We start from the raw sequence: 23919 nt of genomic DNA, 5'->3' as shown, positions 1-23919 counted from the left end.
CTAAGGCCAACAAAAAGTGATCAGCTTGGGAAGAATAGAAAGTTTGACAGTGAACACGTCAACACAACGATGGGTTTGGGACATGCCATCACATGTTGTTTTTGATTATCGGGGTCTCTATGAGAGAGAATTTTTATACTTGAATGAGATGCGTTGTATTGGAAAGGAGTTTGCGCGTTGGGGAGATTCATGAAAACGCATGTCAGCTGCAGATTGCACCTAACTGAGTGCTTTGTTAAGAAAATATGGTGACGCTGTGGAGCGGAATTATTGATCTCAATGACGATCTGAGGAACAGATTTTGTTTTCAAGGGCGGCGGGATTCTCGAGAACCCACCAACTTCCGGCCAATATGTGCCAAAGAGCTTTTCCGTCGTCTAGGCAAGAAAAGACGCAAGACGCAACAGGTCAGTTTCTTTGAGCATTTTCCAATATGCTATGAAACATCGGCCAAAAAGTGGAAACATGCTAAAACTCGGATACGCAAACTCGCAAAGAGGAGTGGAAATCACCTTTCGGCCAAAACATCACCATCATCCACATTCCCATTTGCTTGGTGTAGTGAACCATTATCGCTTGTAAGAGGCCTCAAAACTGATTCGCGGGATAGGTGGCAAGCCTGTGCATGGATCTCAGTAACTTAATTAGCAATCTCAATAATCCAAGGGACTGAGGGAGGTGCATACGTCATTCCGGGGGTCAATATTTTCACTCCTGGCCGACCGGGAGTCAGATGCAAGGTTGGGCATCGTTCCAGATCGGGCCAAGTTAGTTGCCATTGAATTGGAGCGGCCAAGGGGCGAGGAAGTTGAGGCAAATGAACGACAAGGAGGAGATTCTGATCTTTCGCTTGTGGAGCTGTGACTGATGATACTGCCTGCTCCATCTGACGAGGGAGCGGTAAATGGATTTAGGAAACCATCGGATACGCTGAGAACCTGGGACGAGGAGGCAAGTTCACGTAAGCGTATTTGTTGCTGCTTTGTCGGGCGGTGATGGGATAGTTTGTTGCTGAGGATTGCGGGAGTGTGAGAGATGAGCGCTTTAATAACGTCCTTTTTAAGCCGCAAAGCAAGGTCTAGATTGGACCAAGTCTTATTACGATATTCAAGCACCGGAAGCCTAAAGACGAAGTTATGCACATCCTCTATATTTCGTTCCCCTTTTCCCTTATAACTCAGACAAAGAACGACATCGTTGATTTTAACATGAGCCAAAGTCATGAAGTTAGAAGCGCGGGAGAGCATCTGGGATAGGTCATCGGAGCCCTTATCGTTCTTTGTGTTGAAAGATCTGGTTGAGGACCTCGCCAATCCGAATTTCTTGGATCTCTCTTCCGTCCCGTTTATACTGTGTTGGCTCCCTGATGATTTGTCATTAAGATGCCTACTCACTGGGCGGAGATTATCAGCAGATGCCTTCCTCGGGATACGACTTGTCGTATGGCGAGAGGTTGACCGTGGCCTCTCGCTTGCAGTTCGCTGCTTGCGAGAGTTTTCGTCGTGGAGGGGCGTCATTGCGAGGCTTCTGGTTCGTTGCGACGGCGAAACCGATCGGCGATGATCTGAGAGCGTAAGGGTAGGTTTCAAACGGTTTTCCATGGCGCCGGGGCCTAAACCAAACGATTGAGAATCATCTGCAGAACTGCTTCCATTGCTGCTGGCAGGAGTAGCAGGTTCGACATCTTCTTCCCCACTATCCGATCCATCCTCTTGCGGTCGCATGTGCTTTATCATAAAAGGCGAGAAAGCCCCATTCTCAAACGCATTGGAACCAATACCGGGGAAAATGTATTCGAACAGCTTCTTTCCAAGCTCCCTCTCTAGTTGGACTTTTAAAGGGAACAAAGCCACTTCAAAGTGATTCAACACAGGTATTCCAGCAACGGCTTCGAGCATGAACCAATCGACCTTCAATAAATTGTCGTCCTCATTTTTCGGCGTTTTTCTGTGCTCATCCAAGTAAGGAACAATCATTTGTGGGTAGATTGCACTGGGCAGAAGATTAAGACCGTATATCCTCTGAATCTCTATTGTATTGCGATTCGATCCATCGATGTTGTCAGTGCGCGTATACGACGCGTTCCGCAATTGGAACTCCACAAGAGGCTCTTGGGGGCTCATCATTAGATGCCACACGAGCTCGGACGCTGATAAGGCCCAGTGCAAGACCCCACTCGACTGGGACAAAGGTCGTTCATCGTTTTTGCGCTGTGAAGTGGTGATGGCTTTCATGATGAAAAACAATTCATCCTCGCATAGCGCTAAATCCCGTTCCAGTGCAATGCGATCCTGCCATCCCTGAGAATCAAGATATTTGGCTTGTATTTGGAACATGCTTTTGATTTCCTCAAGTTGCCGTATCCTTTGCTGCAGCCGGCTCACAATCTGGGGAGCACCTCTTAAATCGCTGAAATCTGAGGCGAGCATTATTTTTTCGAGCTTCTCGCTCCTTACTTTCTCAAGCGGCTCGCTGAATAGTAGCAGATCGAGGACAATGATGTACATGGAATAATACTCATCTGAATCACATATCGCCCGAACATGAGAAAACTCAACCAAGATTTGATCCATCCGTTCCTCGCTGCAAGTGGGAATTCGAAGATTGCTATCATCATCCTCGCCACTCGCAATCTCCTCATTATATTTCAATCTCAGGGTATTGTACTTGTCATACCGGAGGTTTGCGGAGGTTTTTTGAATAATTCTTGAGAAGCCGGATGGGTCTAGGTCGAAGTCAAACATGCACTCCAGAGACAACCACGGCGGCCATGCGGACCCTGGTGCGTTTCCGTACCTATTACCAGAATATAGATGAAGATGCTTGAACAAACATTTATGGGTGGTTACGAAGAACTGAGCACTGTCCATATCTAGAGTGAACCGACGTTGTACCAGGCCGGAAACATCATCCGATACACAATGTTTATCCATGATCGATACAACCTTTAGCTGCATGCCCTTGGCCGTAACGAGAGCAACAGCCTTCTTATTCTTTTCACTCTGTAGCTGGATCTGTGGCGCGATAAGGCGAAGATGGTAGCTGTTTTGTGGTGTGAAGTCTGCAGCAATTTTCTTGCCACATGCACTCGTCGAAGAACGATATTTCGTTTCATTCGGCGTCGAGTCATCAGCGTTAACAAAACGTTTTGCATCGTTAAGAAGTTGTTCGATGCGATCTTCAATAGAAATTTCATCGTCTTCAGGCTGTTCCTCAGATTCCGGTGGTGATGTAGATGTAGATGGAGGCGGTTTGCCTGCCTCCCGTGACCGCATCTTTAATTTTCCTTGTTCCTCTACAATATCTAGGATAAACCTCACCGCTCGTTGAGACATGTAATAGACAAATCCTCGTCTCTGGCTGACCTGGTGAATGTAGCGAAGAATGATATTTCGGAGAGAGTTGTTCCACTTCAATTGAATATTGTGGATAGTGAAGCGATTGTCGAAATCACTAACGAACTCATCATTCGGTGAAGCATAGAGGCCGTCGATCTCCGCATCGTCGCTACCGTGTTCAGATGAGGCCCAGTTTGGCGTGTCTGCGGCCAGAGTTGTGCGGCTATGTTCGGCTCCCTGACCATTCAACACCGCGTCACCTGAGAGTTGTTTCTGAAGACGCTGTAACCTGTCATCTAAGAACCTTACCCGCCTCTTCAGTGATTCACCTTGTTTAACGAAAAGCTCATACTGGCTCTTGAGGCCATCAGCAGCGTGGCTATCCCGAACAACTCGCAATTCTTGTTCTCCAATCATCCGGTTATGAGCAATAATTTGCGCGTCAAGGCTAGCAATGCGTTCCTTGATCAGTTCCATTTGTACCCTCCGCGGATCATTGTCCTCTGACATTACGCAATAGTGTGACGGCTCGTCTCCAAAAGGGCTGTATCCGGTTTCATCGACACCAAGCTCCTCGTGGTCTGTTTGGCGGAAATAAGAGAATCGAGGAGAGTAGGCAAGAGGGAGGATTCGGGTACGAGGGTTCGGCTCTGATGGGATTATCCAGTCGAGTTCTACGAAATCATCCATATCAACCCAGTTGAAGTCTCGATCCGGTATGGTAAATCGAGATAGGTCAACGGGAGGGGTTGGTTGCTTAAAAGCAGACAAGATGTGATCTTCAGCGGTGATGTCTGCTAGATTCGTTCCAGCAATAGCCACTGACACCGCCCTGAAATCCGCAGAAATGAAATCCAACTGTGCCCGGTTGATTCGCATGGCACTTGCTTTCGTTTGTTTCGAACGTCCTTTAACCATCACATTAACTAACTCCCTCCGTTGATGAAGATCCAGCATAAGGCTGTCGAGGCGAACTTTAATTCCAGTGGCAGACACCATCTCCTCGCCATAGTCCTCGGCGTCTTTATGCTTGTAAATATGCGCCACAAATAGTGGGGAGAGGAACAAATTATACTTAACAGTAGCCAAATGGCGGCCAAACTTCTTGCTTGTTTTGGTCACACCGGGCCAAAGTGGACCTTGCCGAACAGGTAACGACATAACTCCAGAAAACAAAGACCACCAGCTAAAAAAATGTGTGAAGAACCTTGGCGTCAAGTGGACCGTATTGTAGCTAGTTGATGGTTCACGGTTTGATACAGACCAAACCCGAGTTACTGGTGCCACGATGGCAAGTGACAAATGAATGTGGTTGCTTCTGAATCCACGGAAAGCATCGTAGTCCATGAGGTCGTCAAGAGGAATGTATCGTGGATTCTTCAGAACAACCTCATAATGCGGCTTGAACTCAAATGACCGTTCAGACGAGTTGATATTCCGTTCAAAAACAAGCCCGGATAGCCACCGAACATTTCCAGAGAGTTTCATGATAACCTTCTTGAAAAGAGAGATATCCTTGGATGACCTGAGCGGAGTACCGCGAGAATCAAGTGTTGCCTCGTATGAATGGCGAGCGTGGTGGCTGTAGTCTGGAATCGCGAGAACATATTCCCCACTTGTAACGGCCATAAGCTCTCTGGGGTCATCTCTCGTGTATATTTCCAATTGCACATCTTTGCGCCAGCACATTACAAAGCCAGCACCAAAACCGGTGACTACATAAGGGTCGCGAGAACCTGCATCACGATATCAGTAAACAACAAAGAGAAGTGGAAAATGCCCAGCGAACAGTAAACATACCTTTCAGTCGTAAATGAACATCACCATCCCCTTTCCAAACAACATTTATTCTAGAATGGAAACTCAAGCGTATCTTATCCCAGAATCCAACACGCTCAGAGGGGTCAATCTCCGGCTTTGAGAAGCCCTCGATGATTTTCATCAGATCCTGCATGACAGGCTGATATGACATCCCCCAAGATATGCTAGTTGGTAAATTAGTATTAATTTCAAAGATCGGATCTGAGTAGGTTTTGAGGGGTGAAACCGTTCGTCGAACATCGATGGAAAAGCCAGGGTGAGTGATGCCATCGGATCCTGTGTTTGGCGGCACAATTGTAACCATCACATGGCGTGAGGACTCATAGTCACGGAATTCTTCGGCAATCACGACATCAGTCCGCAGCGACCAACTTGGGAGGCGGGGTGATTGACCATGGCGGAGGGCAGGGATGTGCAGTAGGTCAAGAGGGTAGTCTCGAACGGTTGCTCGTGCTTCACCCATTTCCAATTGAATGTTCATGGGGATCAATAGAGAATACTTCATGTCCAAGGGCATGCCTTTTCCTATCCTATGCAGGAAATGTGGATATTCATTCGTAGGGAAAGAAGGTTTATCGATAACGAGATGTACGTCACTAATCAGGGCAGATAAGAGCCCAGGCCTGTCGGGAACATTGAGGATATTTTCGTCCTCTTTAATGTCTTCAAGAGGTTCATCTGCGCCCGAAAACATGTTTCTAATTTCTTTGATCGCAGTGTTTTGGAATCGCATGGAAGTATCAATTCGAATTTTCCAACTCCGGGAATTATGTTCCTGTAATTTAAACAGGGCTTCTTGAGTGGAAACTTTGAACGAGTCCGATATTGACGGGACGCCTTCGGGGTCATATCTCACGGTCCGAGTCGGTCTCCTTCCCCTCGGTTCGGAATTGCCGCGGGGTGGCCGCCCATCGGCGCTTTTACTCCTCACTTTCTCATCTCTCCTTTTTGAGCGAGCCGTGGAACGAGGCTCCGGAATGACATGACTCGACTGCGTTCGGTATCGTGAAGATGCCTGACGCTGCTGGAGATCCTCCAGTCTTTTGACTTTCATATGGAATGCTTCCTCTCGAGCCAGGCGTTGTTTCTGTTCCAAAAGCCCCAGGCGGTAAATACACCCTAATTTCCACTCGAAAGCATCATCTTCCAACTCAAAAAGTATAGCTCTGCTGCGAAGCGATATCCTTGGCACGCGTTTCGGGCCCTCAGGGTGTTTTCCCAGGACATACTCATTCGTCCTTGTTTTGAAGCGATGGTTCAGCTGTTGAACAGATTTTGCAGTATTGATAAAATTATCGAATATCCGATACATTATCATCTGATGTGGCACAGCGACCCGGATGAACTCGGTGGAAACATCGACAGACTTCTCTTCGATGATGGTTCCATCTGGCTTACGTCGGGTTTCCCGCAACCCCCCTCGAATGTTACTGACACTCACAATTCGAGCCCATGTGCTTTTTATCTTCGGGGCTTCAGCATGGAGACGAACAAGTTGTGATCGCATAAAGGGAGCAGACCATCGATGACGTCCAGCAGCAAATCCATAAATTTGAAGCATCATAGGAGGATCTGCTGGCATGGTAAATTTAATCTGGATCAGAGATGCTTTTACATCAATGGTAATAAGCTCAGCCGATTTAGGTCTAACGGGAATGTCGATGGGCTCAACGACTTTCGCCGCACCAGGTGGGTCACCCGAGACTGGCGCTTTGGATGTCTTTGGACGTAGAAAGGCATCCCGTAATACACAAACGGCTATTCCAACAGCGTAGTATCGATAAAGGGAACAGTCAAGGTATATCGCTTTGACTGTAGAGTTGATATGAAAAATTGGCCCTTGTAGGTCGCTCGACGTGCTTAACGCAATTTCAAAGCGGGGAATAGATAGAAATGATTCCGGTTCCATGAAATCTGCGGATTCCATTACGAATCCTTCAAGACCACGAACATGGAACGCCAAACGTCTTCCATCGGCCTGGCAATGGTGAGACTTTCGAAAAGAAGGAGAGGTAAGTCGGAACGCATGTTCATCTGAAGTTGTAGAATGGCTCGGCGTTCGACGTTTTACTGATCTTCTATGCGGCTCTGACTTTTGGGATTGGTAATCGGCCGTCCACCCTTGCAACTGTAGAACGGTACCACGCGCAGTCGTCCCGATGCTATTATCAATTCCAGCCACTTCAACACTAAACCCTGAAGCCTCAAACTGGAATTGCAGAAGCCATGGAGGCAGGCGTCTAAGAAGACTTGGTGGGTTGGCATCGAGAGATAAGGGCAACTTTGTCAGTTGGATATGTGAATGGAACTGGTCGACCACCTGATGTACACCACGAGAAACTTGCCCACTAATCAGATGGATGGAAAATGTGTTTAAACTCCCGGATGCGACGACACAAACTTCCGGTGTTGCGTTGAGGTGGATCCTCACCTCCATCGATTCAGTATTTAATAGACGATATTTTGATCCAGAAAAGGTTTGGTAATAAAGTTGGTGCGCGGCCACCCGGTATATCGAAGACAAAGAGTAGTGGACTCCTTCTTCCGCAGAATGTGACGATTCGATATCTAAGGAGATGGAAGATATGGAGGAAATGAGCAAATTGTAACTATGATCCTGCCCGGTCTCAGGAAGAGGAAGAACAAATCGAAGCACAGGTTCATGAACTGATAATTTGATACTCGCTTTGGGTAAAAGACGGGAAATGAGGATGTGATTGTTTCGAACCTTCCGTTGGGAGCGCGGTTTCCTCTTTTGCAGAATATAGAGTATTTGGGACAAGTGTTTTGGTTCAAGATCAATGGAAGGAGATGTCACGACAAGATTGGCGAAGAGAACATTGGTGTTCCGTTCAGCAACACCCCTATTCTCGGAGTACGATACAGTCTTGGAGAGCGAAGTGGTCTTAATGGTAGTTGTAGCCATAGGGATATAAAGGATCTTATCTGTTTCTCCCATATTGTCGTCGAGTGAAACAGACAATGAAATAGCGGCAAGCAGAGCTTGGTGGGCTATGTCATCTCGCTGAAAGTACATGCGATGGGCCGGGCGGTTGGGATCCATCCGGTGAAAGTCAATCCCAATTTCGTGAGTGACGATGTTGAGATAGAGCGGCCTACTGCGATGTATGCTCTGGACAACCTGAGATAGGCGGAAAAAGCTCAATGCCACCTGGATTTCTTGTATTCCACGCAATAATGAACTGATGAATTCCCTCGAATCAGCAACGGTCTGCACGATCGATCCTTCACGGCTACCTGGTTTATCGAGCTCCTCAACGATATCCGCAAAGGATATCCCGTTATCTGTTGGCTCACCAGCAGCATTCTTTGCAACAGGGAAAGATTTCTTCACACTCGTCGCCAGTTTCATTAGGTCATCGTACGGAACATGTAATCTCCCCGCTTTAATGGCAATGGAAACATCCCTTAGACCTTCTAAATCCTTATGGAGAAGGCCGTGAATATTCAGGCCAATATTATCCACGATTTCCACAGGCTCGCATCCATTGGCAGCAAGTAAAATATTCCGGACATTAAAAATCCATTCCGCAGGTCGCTGGTCCCCGTGCGGGTCCTTCTTATGCCGAAATAGCTTCCCCCTTGCCATCATTTTCTTTCTTGTGTCAACAGCCATTGTGAGCCCTCCGACATGGATCTCTCCGGCATCCACGACCTTGAGAGTTGCATCTGAGGCCACAACATCCACTATAGCCAGCCATTGTATTCGGGCTATGTAGACGCTTGATCCATTCCTTTAACTCTGGTCAATCGTTTCCACGACTTGCTCCGCGTCTTGTGCCCAGGCCCAGATCTGGATTGAAAACCTTCATCGAATACATCATCCTTCTCCGAAGTATCTGAGTCCTCGCTCTGGGAGGTCTGTGTTCCATCATGGCTGCCACTACTAAGAGCTTGGGCATCGATAATCACAGCCAGTTCCTTCAACTTCAAACTGACCCATGTCGGCTGCGCAAACGACGGTCGATGGAAAGATAAACCCAGCACGCGGATGCTTATTTCAACCCCTTCCTTCGGCGAGTAGGCAATGCGGCGAAGAGAGAAGTAGCCAATGCGTTGTATGGAGATGCCGGTCGCTATCCGGATGATGGCGAAGAGGATGAAGGAAAGGAGGTAGAGAAGGAGCAGGGCTACGAAGACGGTGGTCGGACTCCAGATCGTCATGACGGATCACAAGTGGAACAGCACCTTGCGACAGGCTTGAGTCTGTTGGACAAAAGCTTTTTTGGCATGACATCGAGGGGGCGGGGTTTGGGGGGAACGGAAGGTTATCTAGATCAGAAACCTCGAGCCTAGCATGAAGTATGGGCGGAAAAAAAGAAAAAGGGCGTCAGTACCAAAGTAATGTACAGTAATCAAGCTCACATAGTTAGCCCAAACCCGGCCCACACGATAAACCCGGGCTACAAGGGGGGGAGGGGATAGTGCACGTCGCGAGGAGGCGACTCTGGTAACAAAGGAAAAGTGTTGGTTACCACTAGCTCGACGATGGTTGGCTAGATGTTTGGAGATGAGCAAGTTCATCGTCGGCGTCCTTGCGAAACAGGAGTCGAAAACGACGACAAGGAAGTCTCTCAACGAGGTAACACGGGCGAACTGAAACGTCAAAGGTTGAGATAGCAAAGCTAGTGATGGTTAGAAGCATTCCAGAAATCGACGGGTTGGCAGCTGCGTGGTTGGCCTCTGTCCGCTCCTGTAGCGAGCCGTCGTCGTGCGAGCCTCCTGCGGCTCTTGTTGGTTGGAGCTCCGCCGGCTACGGAGTTACTGAGCGCGGTGAACAGTTAGTCACAACAGATCCTTGGTGAGCGCACCAGGCCAGCCACTAACAAGGCACGGGATAGAGTTAGCTGCCCAGAACCATGGTTTGCTTGATACCAAATATTCCTTGGGAAGACATCTGCCGTTTTGGAATACTGGCCCGTCACCGAATAACTTGCTTTTTTGTCCGCCATAGTCTAGTGTTGGGCTTGGGAGAGCCCAGACGCTGACAGGCATACGCCTCCTCCACCAGGTGCAGCAATGGCTGAATTTTCTGAAGGAATCCTGGAAATTATACGGAGTACTCTGTGTGCATACATCATGATCGTGCCTGGTTTTTGGCCATCAAGTCTTCGATTTTATCTGCAGAGTCTACCCCCGCAAACACATCTATAGGACAACGTGTAGCTTACAATGTCGGTTTGAGCTAGTGTCATATCTTATCAGGTATTGTACATACTTTATAACATAGGACAAAAAGGTCCGACATTGTTTTATTGTAAATGAACTCGTCATAGAATACAACATAGGAATTCATCTCACGATGCATCCAGCCTCCTGAGTCCTCAAGGCGGCGATCTTGTCATCAATAACCGCAATCTCTGCATCAACAGCCAGCAGTTTCTCGTTCAGCATCTCTATATACTCCTCATCCGGTAACGGTCTCAAGAGCATCCATTTGGACTCCAACATACGCTGGACCAAGGGTTTCTGAGGTGCAGTTCGATCCCTTGATAATTGCCATCTATCAATGACATCATATGACTTCTGTCCGAGGAAGCCTGCTATTCCAAATATCACCGCTCCAGGCATAAATCGTCGGTCTATATATATATCACATCGTCAGAGGTAAAACGCAGGCCCATCAATTATTTTTTCTTTTCTTTTCTTTTCATTTTTTTTTTTTTTTTTCAATTTTTTTTTTTTTTTTTTTTTTGTTGACGACCCTAACTTACGGATAGAAAACGCAATTGCTCCTCCTGATAACCCGCTAGAAACTGAGCTTGCAAACGCGCGTTGCCCTGCTGTTGGTTTGTCGTTAAATTGAACTCTGAGGAGATTACTCCGAAGCCCTACACAAATTTCGATACCTTGAGTTATAGAACAATTTAAATGAAGGTGAAAATAAAGTCCCTTACACCATGACGAGGTTCCAAAGGCAAACCAATGGATACCAGCTGCGATTGAATGGATCGCCGGGTTCGGTGAGCGTAAGACGCCCGTAATCCCGCCAAATATGAGGCCAGAGACACCTGCATATGTAAGGTTGGAATTTAGAATAGCAAAGCGAACATGCGGACATGCGAAATTCGGCGAGAAGAGTAATAAAATCATAAATCAAATATCTATGGGGCAAAGCATGCAATAAAAATACCGCTTCCTTTTCGCGGTATTGAAAAACAACCCCAAAAAAAAGTATAGAAACAATGAATGACACAACAACATTGAAAAGGACAAAAGGGAAAATTGTTTCACCAACCACTGAATGCCCCAACTTTCAGAGCGGGCATGACTGTCCACACATTCTGTGCCTGATCACTCTGATCACAGCGGATGTTCCCACCCATCCCACTCATCCTCTCAACTTCGACTCCCCGAAGTCAGCCGTATCAGCCGTATGTGGCGTATGTTTGGCAGAGCATGAGATCAAATAATGATGCTGGCCCTTTTTGTTTTGGGACGTGTGAGAGAAGTCGTTCTCAGGCGAATGGAGTTTTTGATATGGGAAATAATCACGTGATCGAACACTTGATTGAATCTCGACCAATCACCTGGCTGGATAGCCTGAGGAAATTTTTTTCACTTTTTGTCTTTATTTTCCCCAAGGGGGATAAAAATTGTTGTGTTAAATAAAGGAACGCGTGAACCTGCATGTTTTTAATTATCATCTCTATTCATTATCAAATAGTATAATATTTTTAGGACGTAGTAAATCTATTTTGGGTATAATGAACGATACATCCGTGGGTAACTAGTATGCACAGATCACTGCCTTCAGAGAATTGAACTACCCAAAACCATATCACGAACCCGACCAAATAAATGTGTTACCCCGCAGACGACAAAGGTCCGGGCCATTTTCCCGAAGTAGGTTGTCTACATTGGTCCAAGGCATAAGTATCCGTTTTCATGGAAGAGAAAAAGGCGCTCTCTTGTGCACATACGCATCCAGGGCATTTGGTCTCTGGACAAACCCAAATTACCAGCGAAAATAGCATTGGACACCTTTCGATCCGTCTTGTCTCCGAAAAAGGGCCTATTGTGATGGTGCATTATGGCTTGCCCAGCCATACAATTTTATCTTCGCGGCGTTGGAAGATACAGGAAGATGGCGGAGCGAGAGTGTACAACAAGCCTCGGTCAATGCCAGGCCAATTTGCCAGTGGCTGTCTCCGGATATAATTTCCATTCGATTTCCCCACTTCCAGCAAGCAGCAGTTTAAATTTCCCATGCGCCGTTACATTGTATGAGGCCAAATGTAGGCGCCACCAGTCCAGTTGGACTTCTAGGCGGCATATTTCCGTTTCATATCAACTCCCATTTCTTCATATATATACGTTGGGAATAAACGATTCCATCAAATTTAGGGGGCGGAAGCTGTCTCCCTGCAGGTGGAATGGGAATGTGGCCCATATATTTAGCGAAATCACGCTGGGATAAAGAAGCATTTGTGTTCCAGATCGAGTGTTCGATAAAATCTGCGGGAAATGAAAAAGGTTGTTAGCTAGGGCATAGACAGACATTGCAACGCATGAGCATAGCACACGGAACACTGAAACCCGTATTATATATCGGCTTCTTGGGGATTTCCTGTCGGATGTTGACTTTTATAGGTTTATTCCGAGACTTTTTTTTTTTCAAGTTCACCAGTTTGAACGACCTAGGTTCGTTTTCCTTCAAAGCAGCAAATACTCAATTAAGCATCAAATAAATGATTACACCCAGCCAGCCATGATAAAAGTCATGGCACTGAGATGAATACGAAGCGCAAATTTTGTTGCATCCAACAGGAGTTGCTGGTGTTGGAATGAAGTTTGCATAGCTCGGCTCTCCCGCTTAACGCACTGAGGCTGACTTTTTTCCTTAGCGTCGTCACTAAAATTTATCCTTCCAAAAGATCCAGTCCAATTTTCCCCTCTGTGTCTTCACACGACGAGGCCGCATTTCGACCAGACAACACCACCCTATCCGGATCTAATCATTGCCTCAGTGATTCTCCATCGGATTCTCTTCCTCATCGCTGAAATATTCTCTGATCTTTCAGCTTTTTCCGCCCTCCAGAGAGACGCGCACATATCTTTGCGCGTTTCGTTAACCCAAATCGCCATCATGGGTTGGTATCCCTCAGACAACAGTTATCGCCATTATAATACCGATAGTGGATGGCATCAATAAGTCTTGCAATAATGGCTAATTCGTTCGCTGGCAGCTCCCGCAAAACCCAAAGCGCAGAAGATGTCCGTTGGGACCTTCTTGGCCGATGAGAGTATGTGGCCTCTACATCCTAGTAATTTCTGACTTACGGAATACTAACCGTAGAGCAGATTTTGGCTCTTGGGCTGATGAGATGGATCAATTCCCTCTACCTGGTAAGTCGCGATGTTTAGTTCAATTGTTTCGTTGACTGGTAGATGCTGATTTTATCTTCCCATTTAGCCGGTATGAAAAAAAAAAAAAAATGATATCCCCTACCTAGCCCTTTATTTTGGATGACAGCCTTTGGAAAAGGCCACATTAGTGAGAATGTGTAGCTAAGAGCCGGCAGTCCCGGAACCTCGTTCTAGTTATGGCGGCGAACGACGTACGGTAGGTGGATATGGCAACGATACAGGAGGTAATGGTAGGTAGATAAATTGGCTCAAGGTGTCCCATTTTTGAGATTCTGGCAACTAATACGTTTGTTCGTCAAAGAACGTGATCATCGTGGGTACTCCGTGAGGGAGGAGCTTCCCCTGCCCACTCAACCTCCATATACCGCCCACATTGGGAATCTGTCCTTTGAGGCAACACAAGCCGACATTTCGGACCTCTTTGCGGACTGCGAAGTAACGAACGTGCGAATTGTAGAGGATAAAATGACTAGAGCTCCGAAGGGCTTCGGTTATGTGGAATTCGCTACTCTTGAGGGCTTGAAGAAGGCCCTCTCGTTTCAAGGAACTCTCCTCCAGGGAAGGAATATCAGAGTTAGCGTCGCGGAACCTCGTATGTCTAGTACCACCTACCTCGCGATATAACCAGACTTTACTAACAATCAATCAGCCAAGGAGAGACAGGATACGAGAGACTACAGCGATTGGTCCCGTAAAGGACCCCTCCCAGATGCGCCTTCGCAACGCCGAGTTTCTGATCGTGCGGGTTTCGGACCGAGAGGCCAGGATTCCATGAGTGATGCCGGGGGAGACCGCCCCGGAAGACGTCCGTTTGAGCCTGCAGACGGTAAAGTTCGAGATTATGGAAATTGGGAACGCAAGGGACCCCTCTCTCCATCTCTCCCCACCGCATCCCTTGCTAGAGAAGGTGGCCGCCCGAGGAGTAAGGATGGACCACAGTTTCGCAGAGCATCCCCCGCTTGGGGAGAGGCTCGTTCGCAAGATGGCTCGAGACCACCCCGCCGTGATTTCCACGAACGACCGGTGGAAAGGGCACCAACCGCTCCTGAACTGGATAATCAATGGAGGGCAAGGATGCGACCAGATGCCCCCCCTCCCAAACAAACTCCCTCCGCTCCTGAAGTTGCTCCAACAGCAGCGCAACCCGCACCTGCACAGCGACCCAAGCTCAATCTACAAAAAAGAACAGTGGAAGCTGAACCCGCATCCCCAACTACCCCTGGTGACTCCAAGTCGAGTCCTTTCGGTGGAGCAAGACCCATTGATACTTCCGCCAGGGAGCGAGAGGTCGAGGAGAAACGTCAACTAGCATTGCGACAAAAAAGAGAAGCAGAGGAAAAGGCAAAGGCTGAGAAGGCTGAGAAGGCTGAGAAACAAAAAGCTGCCAAGGAACAAGACCAGCAGGCAAAAGAGCAGGAGGCTTCTAAGACTGAAAATCTCAATGCTACCATCGCAAATGGCTCTAAAGAGGATGATGCTGGCGCCCCACAGGCCGGAAAGAATATTGAGATTCTTCGTAGGTCTGGAAATACGGAAGAGACTCCGGCGGTTGAGGGATCCACAGAAGCAGGAACTTCGGGTGAGAAATCCGAGTCCCCCAAGGAGCAGCCAAGAGAGCAGGCTCGTCAGCAAGTACCTAGCAAAACGAATGGGAACTGGCGAAATGGTGCTCCCAGGTCTCGCGGCCCTTCGCACGGCCATGCACCACCTAGGGGACCTCAGGGTCAGGCAAAAGCCCAGCAACCGAAAGCTGCCGTTTCGGATCCTGCAGTTTCCCCTGTCCCTGCGGAGCCGGAGGAGGAGGGCTGGAGCACCGTGAGCAGCAAGCAGCGCAACAACCGACGCGGAAACCAGACCCGCGGCTAAAAAAATGTCCATTTTCTTTAACCTACTCTATGGCATTAGATACGAAAAGTCGTTTGAAACACACAAAATCACGAACCTCATACACCTTATACATGATGCAACGTAGCTTTCCCCCTTTTCAAGCCTCCAGCTAAACACCCTGGGTCCAGCCCAGCCCAGCTTATCTTAATCCGGCGCGCTATGTACCATTGCTCTACAGGTTCGGGTATTCCATTGTTCGCCTTCTTTCTTTCCTTGATCACCTCTTATCTTGTCCACATGCTTTTCACCAACGAATATGTATGAACCGGGATATGTGTCTACCTCCTTTGTCTCTGGCGCTTCTTTCTTTCTGATGAAACCAAAAGAAATCATCTATCAGCTTGGCCGAGTTTTTTCTCATGGGTTTTCTTTTTACTTTCTTTTTATTTTGGCTAGCTAGCTTGAAGGTGTTTCTTCCTCGTCTACCCACTACGTTTTTCAAAAACGCTGCTCGCCACTTGTCCCCCTATTCTCCAGATATGGTTCTTTTTCGTTTTCGTTTTCCTTTCCTTTCGATCATGAAGAAATCTATTTGCCGTTTCTCTTGTAATTGTCTATCTCGTTCCATTTCAAACTTCCTTTCCCTTTCCCTACCTACCATCTCTGTTTATTAGGCTTGGTAAAGAGTTATTTCTCACAAGTGCATTTCGTCTATTAACTATGTTTCCCAAAGTTGGGTCCTTTTCTTTTTCCTTCCCTTCCCCGCCTCCTCTTCCTTTTCTTACTTCACTCTCCTTGATTTATCTGTCCCGCCTCGTACGGCATGGGTATGCGGCGTGGGGATTTTCTTTTCTAGAAATAATATATCGAGGGGCATACAAGGGGGGGAAACCCAGAGATTTCTTCTTAATTTCACCCATTTTCCATTTTCTCCCCATCCATCATGTGTAACCCTAAAACATCACATACATACAAGACTCACAACAGCCGAATATGTCCGCTCCGTCCTGTCTCGAGATATCGAATCTGTGTCCAAGGGGGGCATAGAGTGGAAGGAAACCTGTAGGGACAACAATTCTAGCATGAGCGGAGTATGAGGGAAAACAAAAGGGTAAATGATAGTAGGGAGGAAATGGTATTTTGACAACTCGTCCTCACACGAGACTGTAGATACCTGTGTCCGAAACCAACCATTCCTAATCTAACTTACCTAGCAGAGCTGTTTATTTCGTAAGATATTCGTCGTTTCTGAGAAGATACGAGGTTTTCTAGTGGTTCTCTTGTCTCCTTTTTTCCTTCTTGGCTTGATGGCGCTGAGTCCCAAAGTTTATCCTTTCCCTTCATCACGGTTTAATGTAGATTTCATGCAAAAAATTGTTTATTTAATCACTTTGATTACTTCCCTTTTCTTCCCGGCAATTTTTTTTTTTTTTCCTTAAAAAAAAAAGTGGGTGGGGTGTCCCTTTACTCTTCCTATAATTTTGGCATTTCTACTTATGATAATAAATTTGAGCTATCCCAACCGGATTGATGGCAAAGACTCATAGCTCCTGGTAGCCGAGGAGATAACCCAGACCAGCTATGGCATGAAACCAGTCTCTCACGAGGTATGCGAATTGAAGCCTGATGCTCTGAGCCTGGCGATGAGGCCACCAGCAGCTGGATTGAAAAAATACCAGTCACATGCTCTCCTCTCATGCACGGAAATTTATATTCTGGGCTGCACAACAAAAATATCAAGGAAGTATTTCTATCCGCCACGGATGGTGTGTTTACATGGAATTTTTACGGAGAAAGGGAAACAAAAAAAAACTTCTTCGCGCAGTTGAGATTAAACACATTTCTGATATGCAAATATATACATGTATGTACAGTACATTTGGCGGCTCTAGAGTGAATGATGGCAGTGCCATGCGCACTCGTACCTAGTTCCCAGCAGAGTCCACACGGGGCAACGACGCAGCGTCTCACGCCCCCTTGGGCTGCCAACCCTCTGCCGGTATCTCGAAGCCCTTCGGGTCAAATCCTGGAGCGACTGGCGGTTTTGTCAGACAGAACACTTGCCATCAAGAACGAGAGGGTGTTTCCTTACCAGTTGTCCCCACAAGTGTCCAGTCTCCCAAGCTCTGTGCGCTCTGCCACTCCCACTTGCCCACCACCACTTGCGGCTTCTCGCAGTTGAAAATGTTCGGCCCGAGCGCCACTTCCTTCACCGGCTTGCCATCGTTGTGCGACAGAGACATCTTTAAGGATGCGCCTGCATAATAATGCCAGACCTCCGGAACGTCGATACGGTGCCAGTGGGATGGACCGGCAGATCCCTCGAGGAGGTAGTATATGGCAGTGCTGGCAGAACGGTTGTTGACGGAGGCCGGATCCCGGAAGCTTTCGACATAGTAACCCTTTTCGACGTTGGGGATGAGGCCGAGCTGCTTGACGACCTGCTGCGCAGTGTAATGCGTGATGGGAACTTGGGGTTTACAGCCGCCACAGCCCGAAGAATCGATTGATGGCTTTGGGGCTGCTGCTATGACGGGAGACATCAGGAGAGCCAGGATTGCCAGCAAGCTGAGCAACAGGGGGCCAGCGCTGAAGTGCTTGGCGGGCTGGTGCATTGTGCCTTTCAACATATACGAAGAATTGTTGTTTTGTGGTGTGCTGGCCAAATGAGAGGTGTAACAAGCCGTGGATTTTATCCGGATTTTTGAGAAATAAAAGAAAAGAAAGCTGCAGCGAATGTAGGTGAACTTTTCCTTTTTTATTTGCTGGTAATTAATTGTAGATGGACATTCCCTCAGCTCCGGAGACTTTTCTTGCAGTACCTCCATCATCCGACACATTTCTCCAAATTACGAAATTTAGCATCTTCGCTGGCCGTCCAGTTCGTCGCTCATTAGCAGCACAGCATGCGGATGTTGAATGCCTTAATTTATTTGGTGAAACAAGGATTGAATTAGTTATTACAAACAGTTCCTGCATAATTACACACAGCCAAGGGTCACTAAATTTTAACTACAGGAATAGTGGATACACATCATTCCATACAGAAGAACGATATCTCCCCCGTCTCATGCACCTTGGGCCTCTGATGTATAGATCTTCAAGGGGGCCGAACTGTGCCTTGGCTTCAGGCTCCTGAAAGCTTGTCAGCTGCTCTAGTGTGTGATCTTTTATTTTAGCTGATGGGTTAGGAGTTCATTTTTGGTAACTATTCATTGTAATAGAAGCCTGCAATGTATACGGAGATGCATCTTTGTTGGTACACTCAGAGTGATTTGGGGCGTTGTTATAATGATCACAGATATTTTCAGATACTAGAATCCTCAAAGAGTCTAACATTAGCTAGAGTACTCTATACAGATCTGTAGAGAATTTCATAATACCTTTCAGCTCACCCCTCAGTATGTTCAGCGTCCAGCATCCGCGATATCGTATTATTGTAAGTGAGTGCTATGTGTATTGACTGAGCAACTCCTCAATCCCTAATTAATCTTTTCTTCCTCTTCGAGAAACGAACGGGTAACTTTAGCTCCATGCTTCGGTAATTTATGCAAGTTGATTGGGCAAAAGTCCAAAGAAGGACGGGGGTAAGCTTGAGTTCCAGCATCCGGGACACGGCGGCATCGGACGGACTGACCGATCCTTGTATGGTGGAGAAATTTGGACTCGATGAAGCACGGTTTTTTTTTTTAAGTTTTCAATCTAAATCCTCTGACGTGACAGAGGATTGATAAACGAGTCTGTATTACCTACGAGTAGATATCGTCAATGATTCTCTTGCTCACCGGCCATTTGCGCTCGCCAATCAGCCTGATATCAACAACCTCCAGCAAGATACTAGCCATGATGAGGTCTGTTAATGCTTCTCGCCTTCAGCTCAGCGAACGGATCTCAGCGGCTACGCGTGAGATTATAAGAGACAGCTCAGACATCGACATAGAATTTTCAGCTGGTTAGTAATTCCATTCCTCGACGCTTGGGTGGTTCGCTTCCTGAGATCAACTCCGATCCCTGAGGCCGCTCCATGGAAACCGGTACACCGACAATGGGCCTCATTTCAAGTTGAGGAGCGAAATATCTCCATCCCAGCAGGACCACTGTCGGTGATGAACACATTTCCGGTGCAAACAAATACGGAATTCTATCAGTCAACTTGGCTTGCATCACTGAAGGTTTTTTCCCGGCCGAAAAGAGGATAAAAGTAATCCATATATAGAATTCCCAACAAATTCTTCACAAAGCATCCGGGAAAAAACATCATTGCTGTTAGTATTTTTAGATTTAAACCCTAATAATCCTGTATCATCAGAAGTGATAGATATATTATATCTTCTGTCTCTTGATATATCTGAATTTTTATATTCATATCTCTAGCTTATGTATTCAAGCACAGTTCTTTTGAACCTTCCAATTCAGGTGGATAAGATCAAATTTATATGGCAATTCCCATTACTCAAAGTTGTCAATCCAAAAATGAAGTTTTATGGAACACTGGAATAAATCACAAGTCAGGGTATATTTTTGACTGTAGGTGGGCAATATCTGATAACATTGATCTCGGTGAAATTTGGAAACCTGGACCAGTGTTAAATAAACCAAGAGGAGAACTAGCTAGTTTTCACCGAAAACCTGTCCTCTTGTCTCAGCCGAACTTCCTGCTTCAACAACGGATGTGCTTATGCTCTGTATTGCGACATGGTTCTCAAATTCGTCTCATAGGAAAACTGCCATCTCGTCCTGATATAGAGTCGGTTTTCTCCTTTAAGTGTTCACAAAGGACTTCAAACATGGGTTGGGTGATACTTCGCGGGCGTCTGACACCATTGCGAGTTGCACTAACATCTCCGAATGCCTCCAGGTTGCGACGGATGCGAGTTATGGTTCGTTTGCTGCAGCCAGCGACAGATCTATTGAGTGATTTGCTCTGAATCGTATGATGTCTGAATCGTATGATGAATCAGTTCGAGTTGTGGGAATTTTAAATACTCCGACATAGATGAGCACTCTGAACCTCCAGCGCGCACCTGTCCCTATCCAAGCAACAATGTGGTCGCACAGGCATCAGTCATCTCTTGAGAGCATTTTGGATTTTTCAGAATCCTTCTCACTGAGTCTACAGCAATCTGATTCCGCAAGGTGTCTCCTTGATATATTCATCAAGGACTATGGCCTTGAATGAGCAACAGAATGGGGTTATAGCCTGCGAACTTGATATACGCCACGCTTGACTAGATCTTTCAAAAGTGTCATTCTTAACTCTTTTTTTTTTCACAATCCTACATGAGAATTTGGCTGGTGTTATGTCTAATATTATGTTGGCTTTGTCATACTTTGAGGATTTCAGTTCCTGAGAGCCAGCTATGTGAAGTGGTGTGGGTGTGAGGGGTGCTTTAGAAGAGTTTGTGGACTAACTATATGGTTACGCAGTTCTTTCTTCCATGTGTGTTTGTGGTGTCCTCTACTTACAATCATCTTCTAACTCAGACAATTCAGTTAGAGCCTCATCTGTCAAGACACCATACTCAACATCCATTTCATTATCCACAATACAAGCATCGATTGCCACAGGCATGAAACAGTGCATATCTGTCTTGAGACACAATTGCCTTGTCTGTGATCACCACTGATGTGTTGTGACCTGGAAATTTGACATAACAGAAGTTAGAATGCGTCTTGCAAGGGACAAAAATTGCATGGATGGTGATAGAAAGCTCCTGGAAACAGAGCAATGTGATAACTTCCAGTATCTGGAAGTCGCCCATATATTGTCTCATTGCCTCACAAAAGTTGCTTCTGGGGATGAAGATCTGGTATGAATGAACCCTGCTGTGTCTAGATTTTAAAGAATGTACTCCGGGTTCTGGACATGTTTGATCCTGGCGTCGCTCACCTCATCGATGGCCCAAAGATCAACAGCCCATTGAACACTGTCACATTAACACTTGATAATCATCGGTTCTTTGGTGAATTCCAGATATATTTTGAGCTGACGGGCAGAGCCTATGAATATAGGATTCATTCTGCCGAGGGCCGTTTTCTACGTGATCCTTTCTTCCCTGTCACTCGCACCCTGATGCTCAGTTCCAACCGTACAATTAACCCGCCGTCTCCTAGGCTTCTCAGCATTCATCGTGCAATCTCACTTATCCTCAAACTCAGTGGCGCTGCTGAATATATAGATCAGACTCTTCGAGACTTAGAACAGGCGACAGTGGAAGTGGATGGGTCAACCATTTGGGAGATATAACGATGTGACGACTTGATGGCTGGATAAACCAGTTAGCTGTATTTTAGTTAGATTTAAGTCATCATTTCATTTCATTTCATTTCATTTTTTGACTAGCTTATTCAACCCGTGAATGACAAACTGAGACTAAAGTTTTCACGGTGTTTTGCTGGCTACCTGCGCTGAAGAGCAAGAAAGTGCGAGTCCACTGATCGCTTTTACAAGCCCATCCCAGTTCTTATCATAGCGAACATGTTGTTTCAATAACTAAGGCACTTCAGTTTGAACTCGATCCTATAACTTCTAAGTGTCATAGTGCATTGGCAGAACTTGCACTGGAGGCCTTCTGCAAAGCAATCAGAGAACTTACACTGATCTTAAATTGATAATCTCAAACAAACTCTGCACAGAGCATCTGTGAAAAAAAAAGTTTTCACTTACTGTAAACACAGAAATGATTTGCTCAAGATATAATCTTTGAGATAGAACTTCTTCATTATATCATATATATAGACTATTTCTATTCCATCTTAAGAGATCAATTTTTCAATTTTCTGTTGATTGATATAATTTTTATCTGAAAATATATATAGTCCAACCTGAGAGAGGTTGGTTGCCATGATCCATCCATGGATCTAGTGGCTAGTAAGGATTGGTTCGTCCAGTGGCCTAACACTAACTAATCCTAACCATCCCGGCTACTTAACTACCTAACTTTTCAAATTATCGAGCTGTCAACTCTGCCCTACGCACTTTTGCAATATTTCACGCTCACCGAATCCCAGCAAAGGTACGTCCAGTACATCTTTTTACTTCTACCAAGCTGGGATCTCTTCGATCCCTTCACTCCTTTCCTCCCACAAAATCCCACTGAATAACAACAACGCAGGGGGAAGAAATAGTACCTTAGCCATTCCGCACGGCCGACACGCTCAATCAAACTACAACCATGCTGATCACACGAGGCTTTTCCCTAACCAACTTCATCATCGGGTCCTCCGCCCTCTGTTTCCAAGTCTTCATCCTTTACCCCTGGCACAACAAACTCGAAAAGGACTTCGAGGAGATGAGAGATGCCCACATCTCCTTAATGAAACAGAGTGAGAAAAACCGCACCGAGGAACTAAGGGCCATCCACGAGCGACTGCAGAACATTAAACAGCCCCGCGGGTGGCTCTGGTAATTTTTCGCGATCTCGTCGTAACGACTTTTGTCCTACGTATGCTAGCCGGCTTTGGCTCGAAACCCCGCCCTCATCCTCAATTAAAAGCGCGTTTGGGAAGGCGATTGTCCCAATATCAATCAACCCATCCATCGGCGCATCAGCGCATCAGCGCATACGCATGCGCGAGCTGCTCTTAACCCATCAGTGCCTTTTTGCCGATCCCACCTCAGCCTTGCGCGCTATGTTCTTGAGCGTTTACCTTAAATAGATCCCAGAGGAGCCGATCGAGGACGTGCACTGCTGAATATTTTTGAGCGTGTTTTTCTTTTCTATCATCATTTTTCTCCATTCCCTCCCCCTCCCCCCCCGGGCCTTTGCAAGCAAATCTCGTCCAAACTCTCTTTTTCTTTTCTTCTTCTTCCTCATTATTACTCATTTTATCTGGCGCACCAGAATCCAGCAGCAATGCCTTGTCCTTTTTTTTTTTCATGTTTTGTACTAGAAACGACATAGATGTTGTGAAAACGTAGAACAACCCCTTTCCTTCCCGGTCTTCTCCCCCCCCTTCCCCTGTGGTTAGCAACGTTGACGATAGATATGTGCGGTTGAAAAATACGAGTTAAAGACACAGTTTTTCTCAAATATATCTCGATATCAAATCCTATGTATGCCCCACAAAATATCACAGTCTTGATTGCGTTGTGTCATCATCCTATAGGGACGCAGGAGCATTTTTGCTATTTTTGACTGCTGTACATAGAAAGGAATTGAACTGTAGAAATTTGATCTCTACACAGTTACTACTTCACCCAGCAGATCCCCAAATATCCGAGTTGTTCCGCTTGCAGGGATACCGGTTTTGGCCGAGTTATCTGCGGCTTTTTTTCTGGGGCAAAGTTCTCGGCTGAGTGGCACAGCCACTTTGCCCAAAACAGGTGCGCTAGTCCGCGTTTATGACGGGTAACGTCCAGATTACGGAGTTACATCGATGACTATTATATTATATTTCTCAATCTACCCATCAATCAATCAATCCCTTGCTTCCATTTCCCGCAGCTGATCATATATCATTTCGTTTCTCCCTTTTTCATATCGCTTGACTGACTCTTCGAAAGAAGTTCAGAGTCAGAAGAAGAAGAATCTGCAGTGCA

The 23919-nt window shown here is 46.3% G+C and overlaps 7 protein-coding genes across 7 annotated transcripts; 3 read left to right on the top strand and 4 right to left on the bottom strand.

Moving 5' to 3' along the window:
- Nucleotides 1-307: 307 nt before the first annotated feature.
- On the bottom strand, nucleotides 308-8796 carry HCAG_06481 (conserved hypothetical protein; the record flags this gene model as incomplete). The annotated part of the gene is made up of 5 exons (XM_001538826.1): nucleotides 308-377; nucleotides 513-619; nucleotides 687-5053; nucleotides 5139-7479; nucleotides 7591-8796. The coding sequence occupies 5 exons, from the start codon at nucleotides 8794-8796 to the stop codon at nucleotides 308-310; spliced, it is 8091 nt and encodes a 2696-aa protein (XP_001538876.1).
- Nucleotides 8797-9053: 257 nt separating this feature from the next.
- On the top strand, nucleotides 9054-10207 carry HCAG_06480 (conserved hypothetical protein; the record flags this gene model as incomplete). The annotated part of the gene is made up of 5 exons (XM_001538825.1): nucleotides 9054-9123; nucleotides 9205-9384; nucleotides 9662-9762; nucleotides 9791-9960; nucleotides 10192-10207. The coding sequence occupies 5 exons, from the start codon at nucleotides 9054-9056 to the stop codon at nucleotides 10205-10207; spliced, it is 537 nt and encodes a 178-aa protein (XP_001538875.1).
- A 265-nt stretch (nucleotides 10208-10472) lies between these two features.
- On the bottom strand, nucleotides 10473-11515 carry HCAG_06479 (predicted protein; the record flags this gene model as incomplete). The annotated part of the gene is made up of 4 exons (XM_001538824.1): nucleotides 10473-10762; nucleotides 10895-11011; nucleotides 11078-11191; nucleotides 11419-11515. 4 exons carry the CDS (start codon nucleotides 11513-11515, stop codon nucleotides 10473-10475), a joined length of 618 nt encoding a protein of 205 aa, XP_001538874.1.
- Nucleotides 11516-13395: 1880 nt separating this feature from the next.
- On the top strand, nucleotides 13396-15416 carry HCAG_06478 (conserved hypothetical protein; the record flags this gene model as incomplete). The annotated part of the gene is made up of 5 exons (XM_001538823.1): nucleotides 13396-13426; nucleotides 13508-13529; nucleotides 13725-13780; nucleotides 13852-14142; nucleotides 14200-15416. The coding sequence occupies 5 exons, from the start codon at nucleotides 13396-13398 to the stop codon at nucleotides 15414-15416; spliced, it is 1617 nt and encodes a 538-aa protein (XP_001538873.1).
- Nucleotides 15417-17344: 1928 nt separating this feature from the next.
- HCAG_06477 (conserved hypothetical protein) lies at nucleotides 17345-17992 on the bottom strand (the record flags this gene model as incomplete). The annotated part of the gene is made up of 2 exons (XM_001538822.1): nucleotides 17345-17412; nucleotides 17470-17992. The coding sequence occupies 2 exons, from the start codon at nucleotides 17990-17992 to the stop codon at nucleotides 17345-17347; spliced, it is 591 nt and encodes a 196-aa protein (XP_001538872.1).
- Nucleotides 17993-20079: 2087 nt separating this feature from the next.
- HCAG_06476 (predicted protein) lies at nucleotides 20080-20949 on the bottom strand (the record flags this gene model as incomplete). The annotated part of the gene is made up of 3 exons (XM_001538821.1): nucleotides 20080-20301; nucleotides 20364-20407; nucleotides 20844-20949. The coding sequence occupies 3 exons, from the start codon at nucleotides 20947-20949 to the stop codon at nucleotides 20080-20082; spliced, it is 372 nt and encodes a 123-aa protein (XP_001538871.1).
- A 1603-nt stretch (nucleotides 20950-22552) lies between these two features.
- On the top strand, nucleotides 22553-22786 carry HCAG_06475 (predicted protein; the record flags this gene model as incomplete). Its single annotated transcript, XM_001538820.1, has 1 exon — nucleotides 22553-22786. One exon carries the CDS (start codon nucleotides 22553-22555, stop codon nucleotides 22784-22786), a length of 234 nt encoding a protein of 77 aa, XP_001538870.1.
- Nucleotides 22787-23919: the final 1133 nt, after the last annotated feature.

Source organism: Histoplasma capsulatum, genomic scaffold (genome assembly GCF_000149585.1).
Source record: "Histoplasma capsulatum NAm1 scaffold_6 genomic scaffold, whole genome shotgun sequence".
Lineage (NCBI taxonomy): Eukaryota > Fungi > Ascomycota > Eurotiomycetes > Onygenales > Ajellomycetaceae > Histoplasma > Histoplasma mississippiense.
Note: the sequence above shows the minus strand (reverse complement) of the source record. Positions and strands in the feature narration are given on the sequence as shown.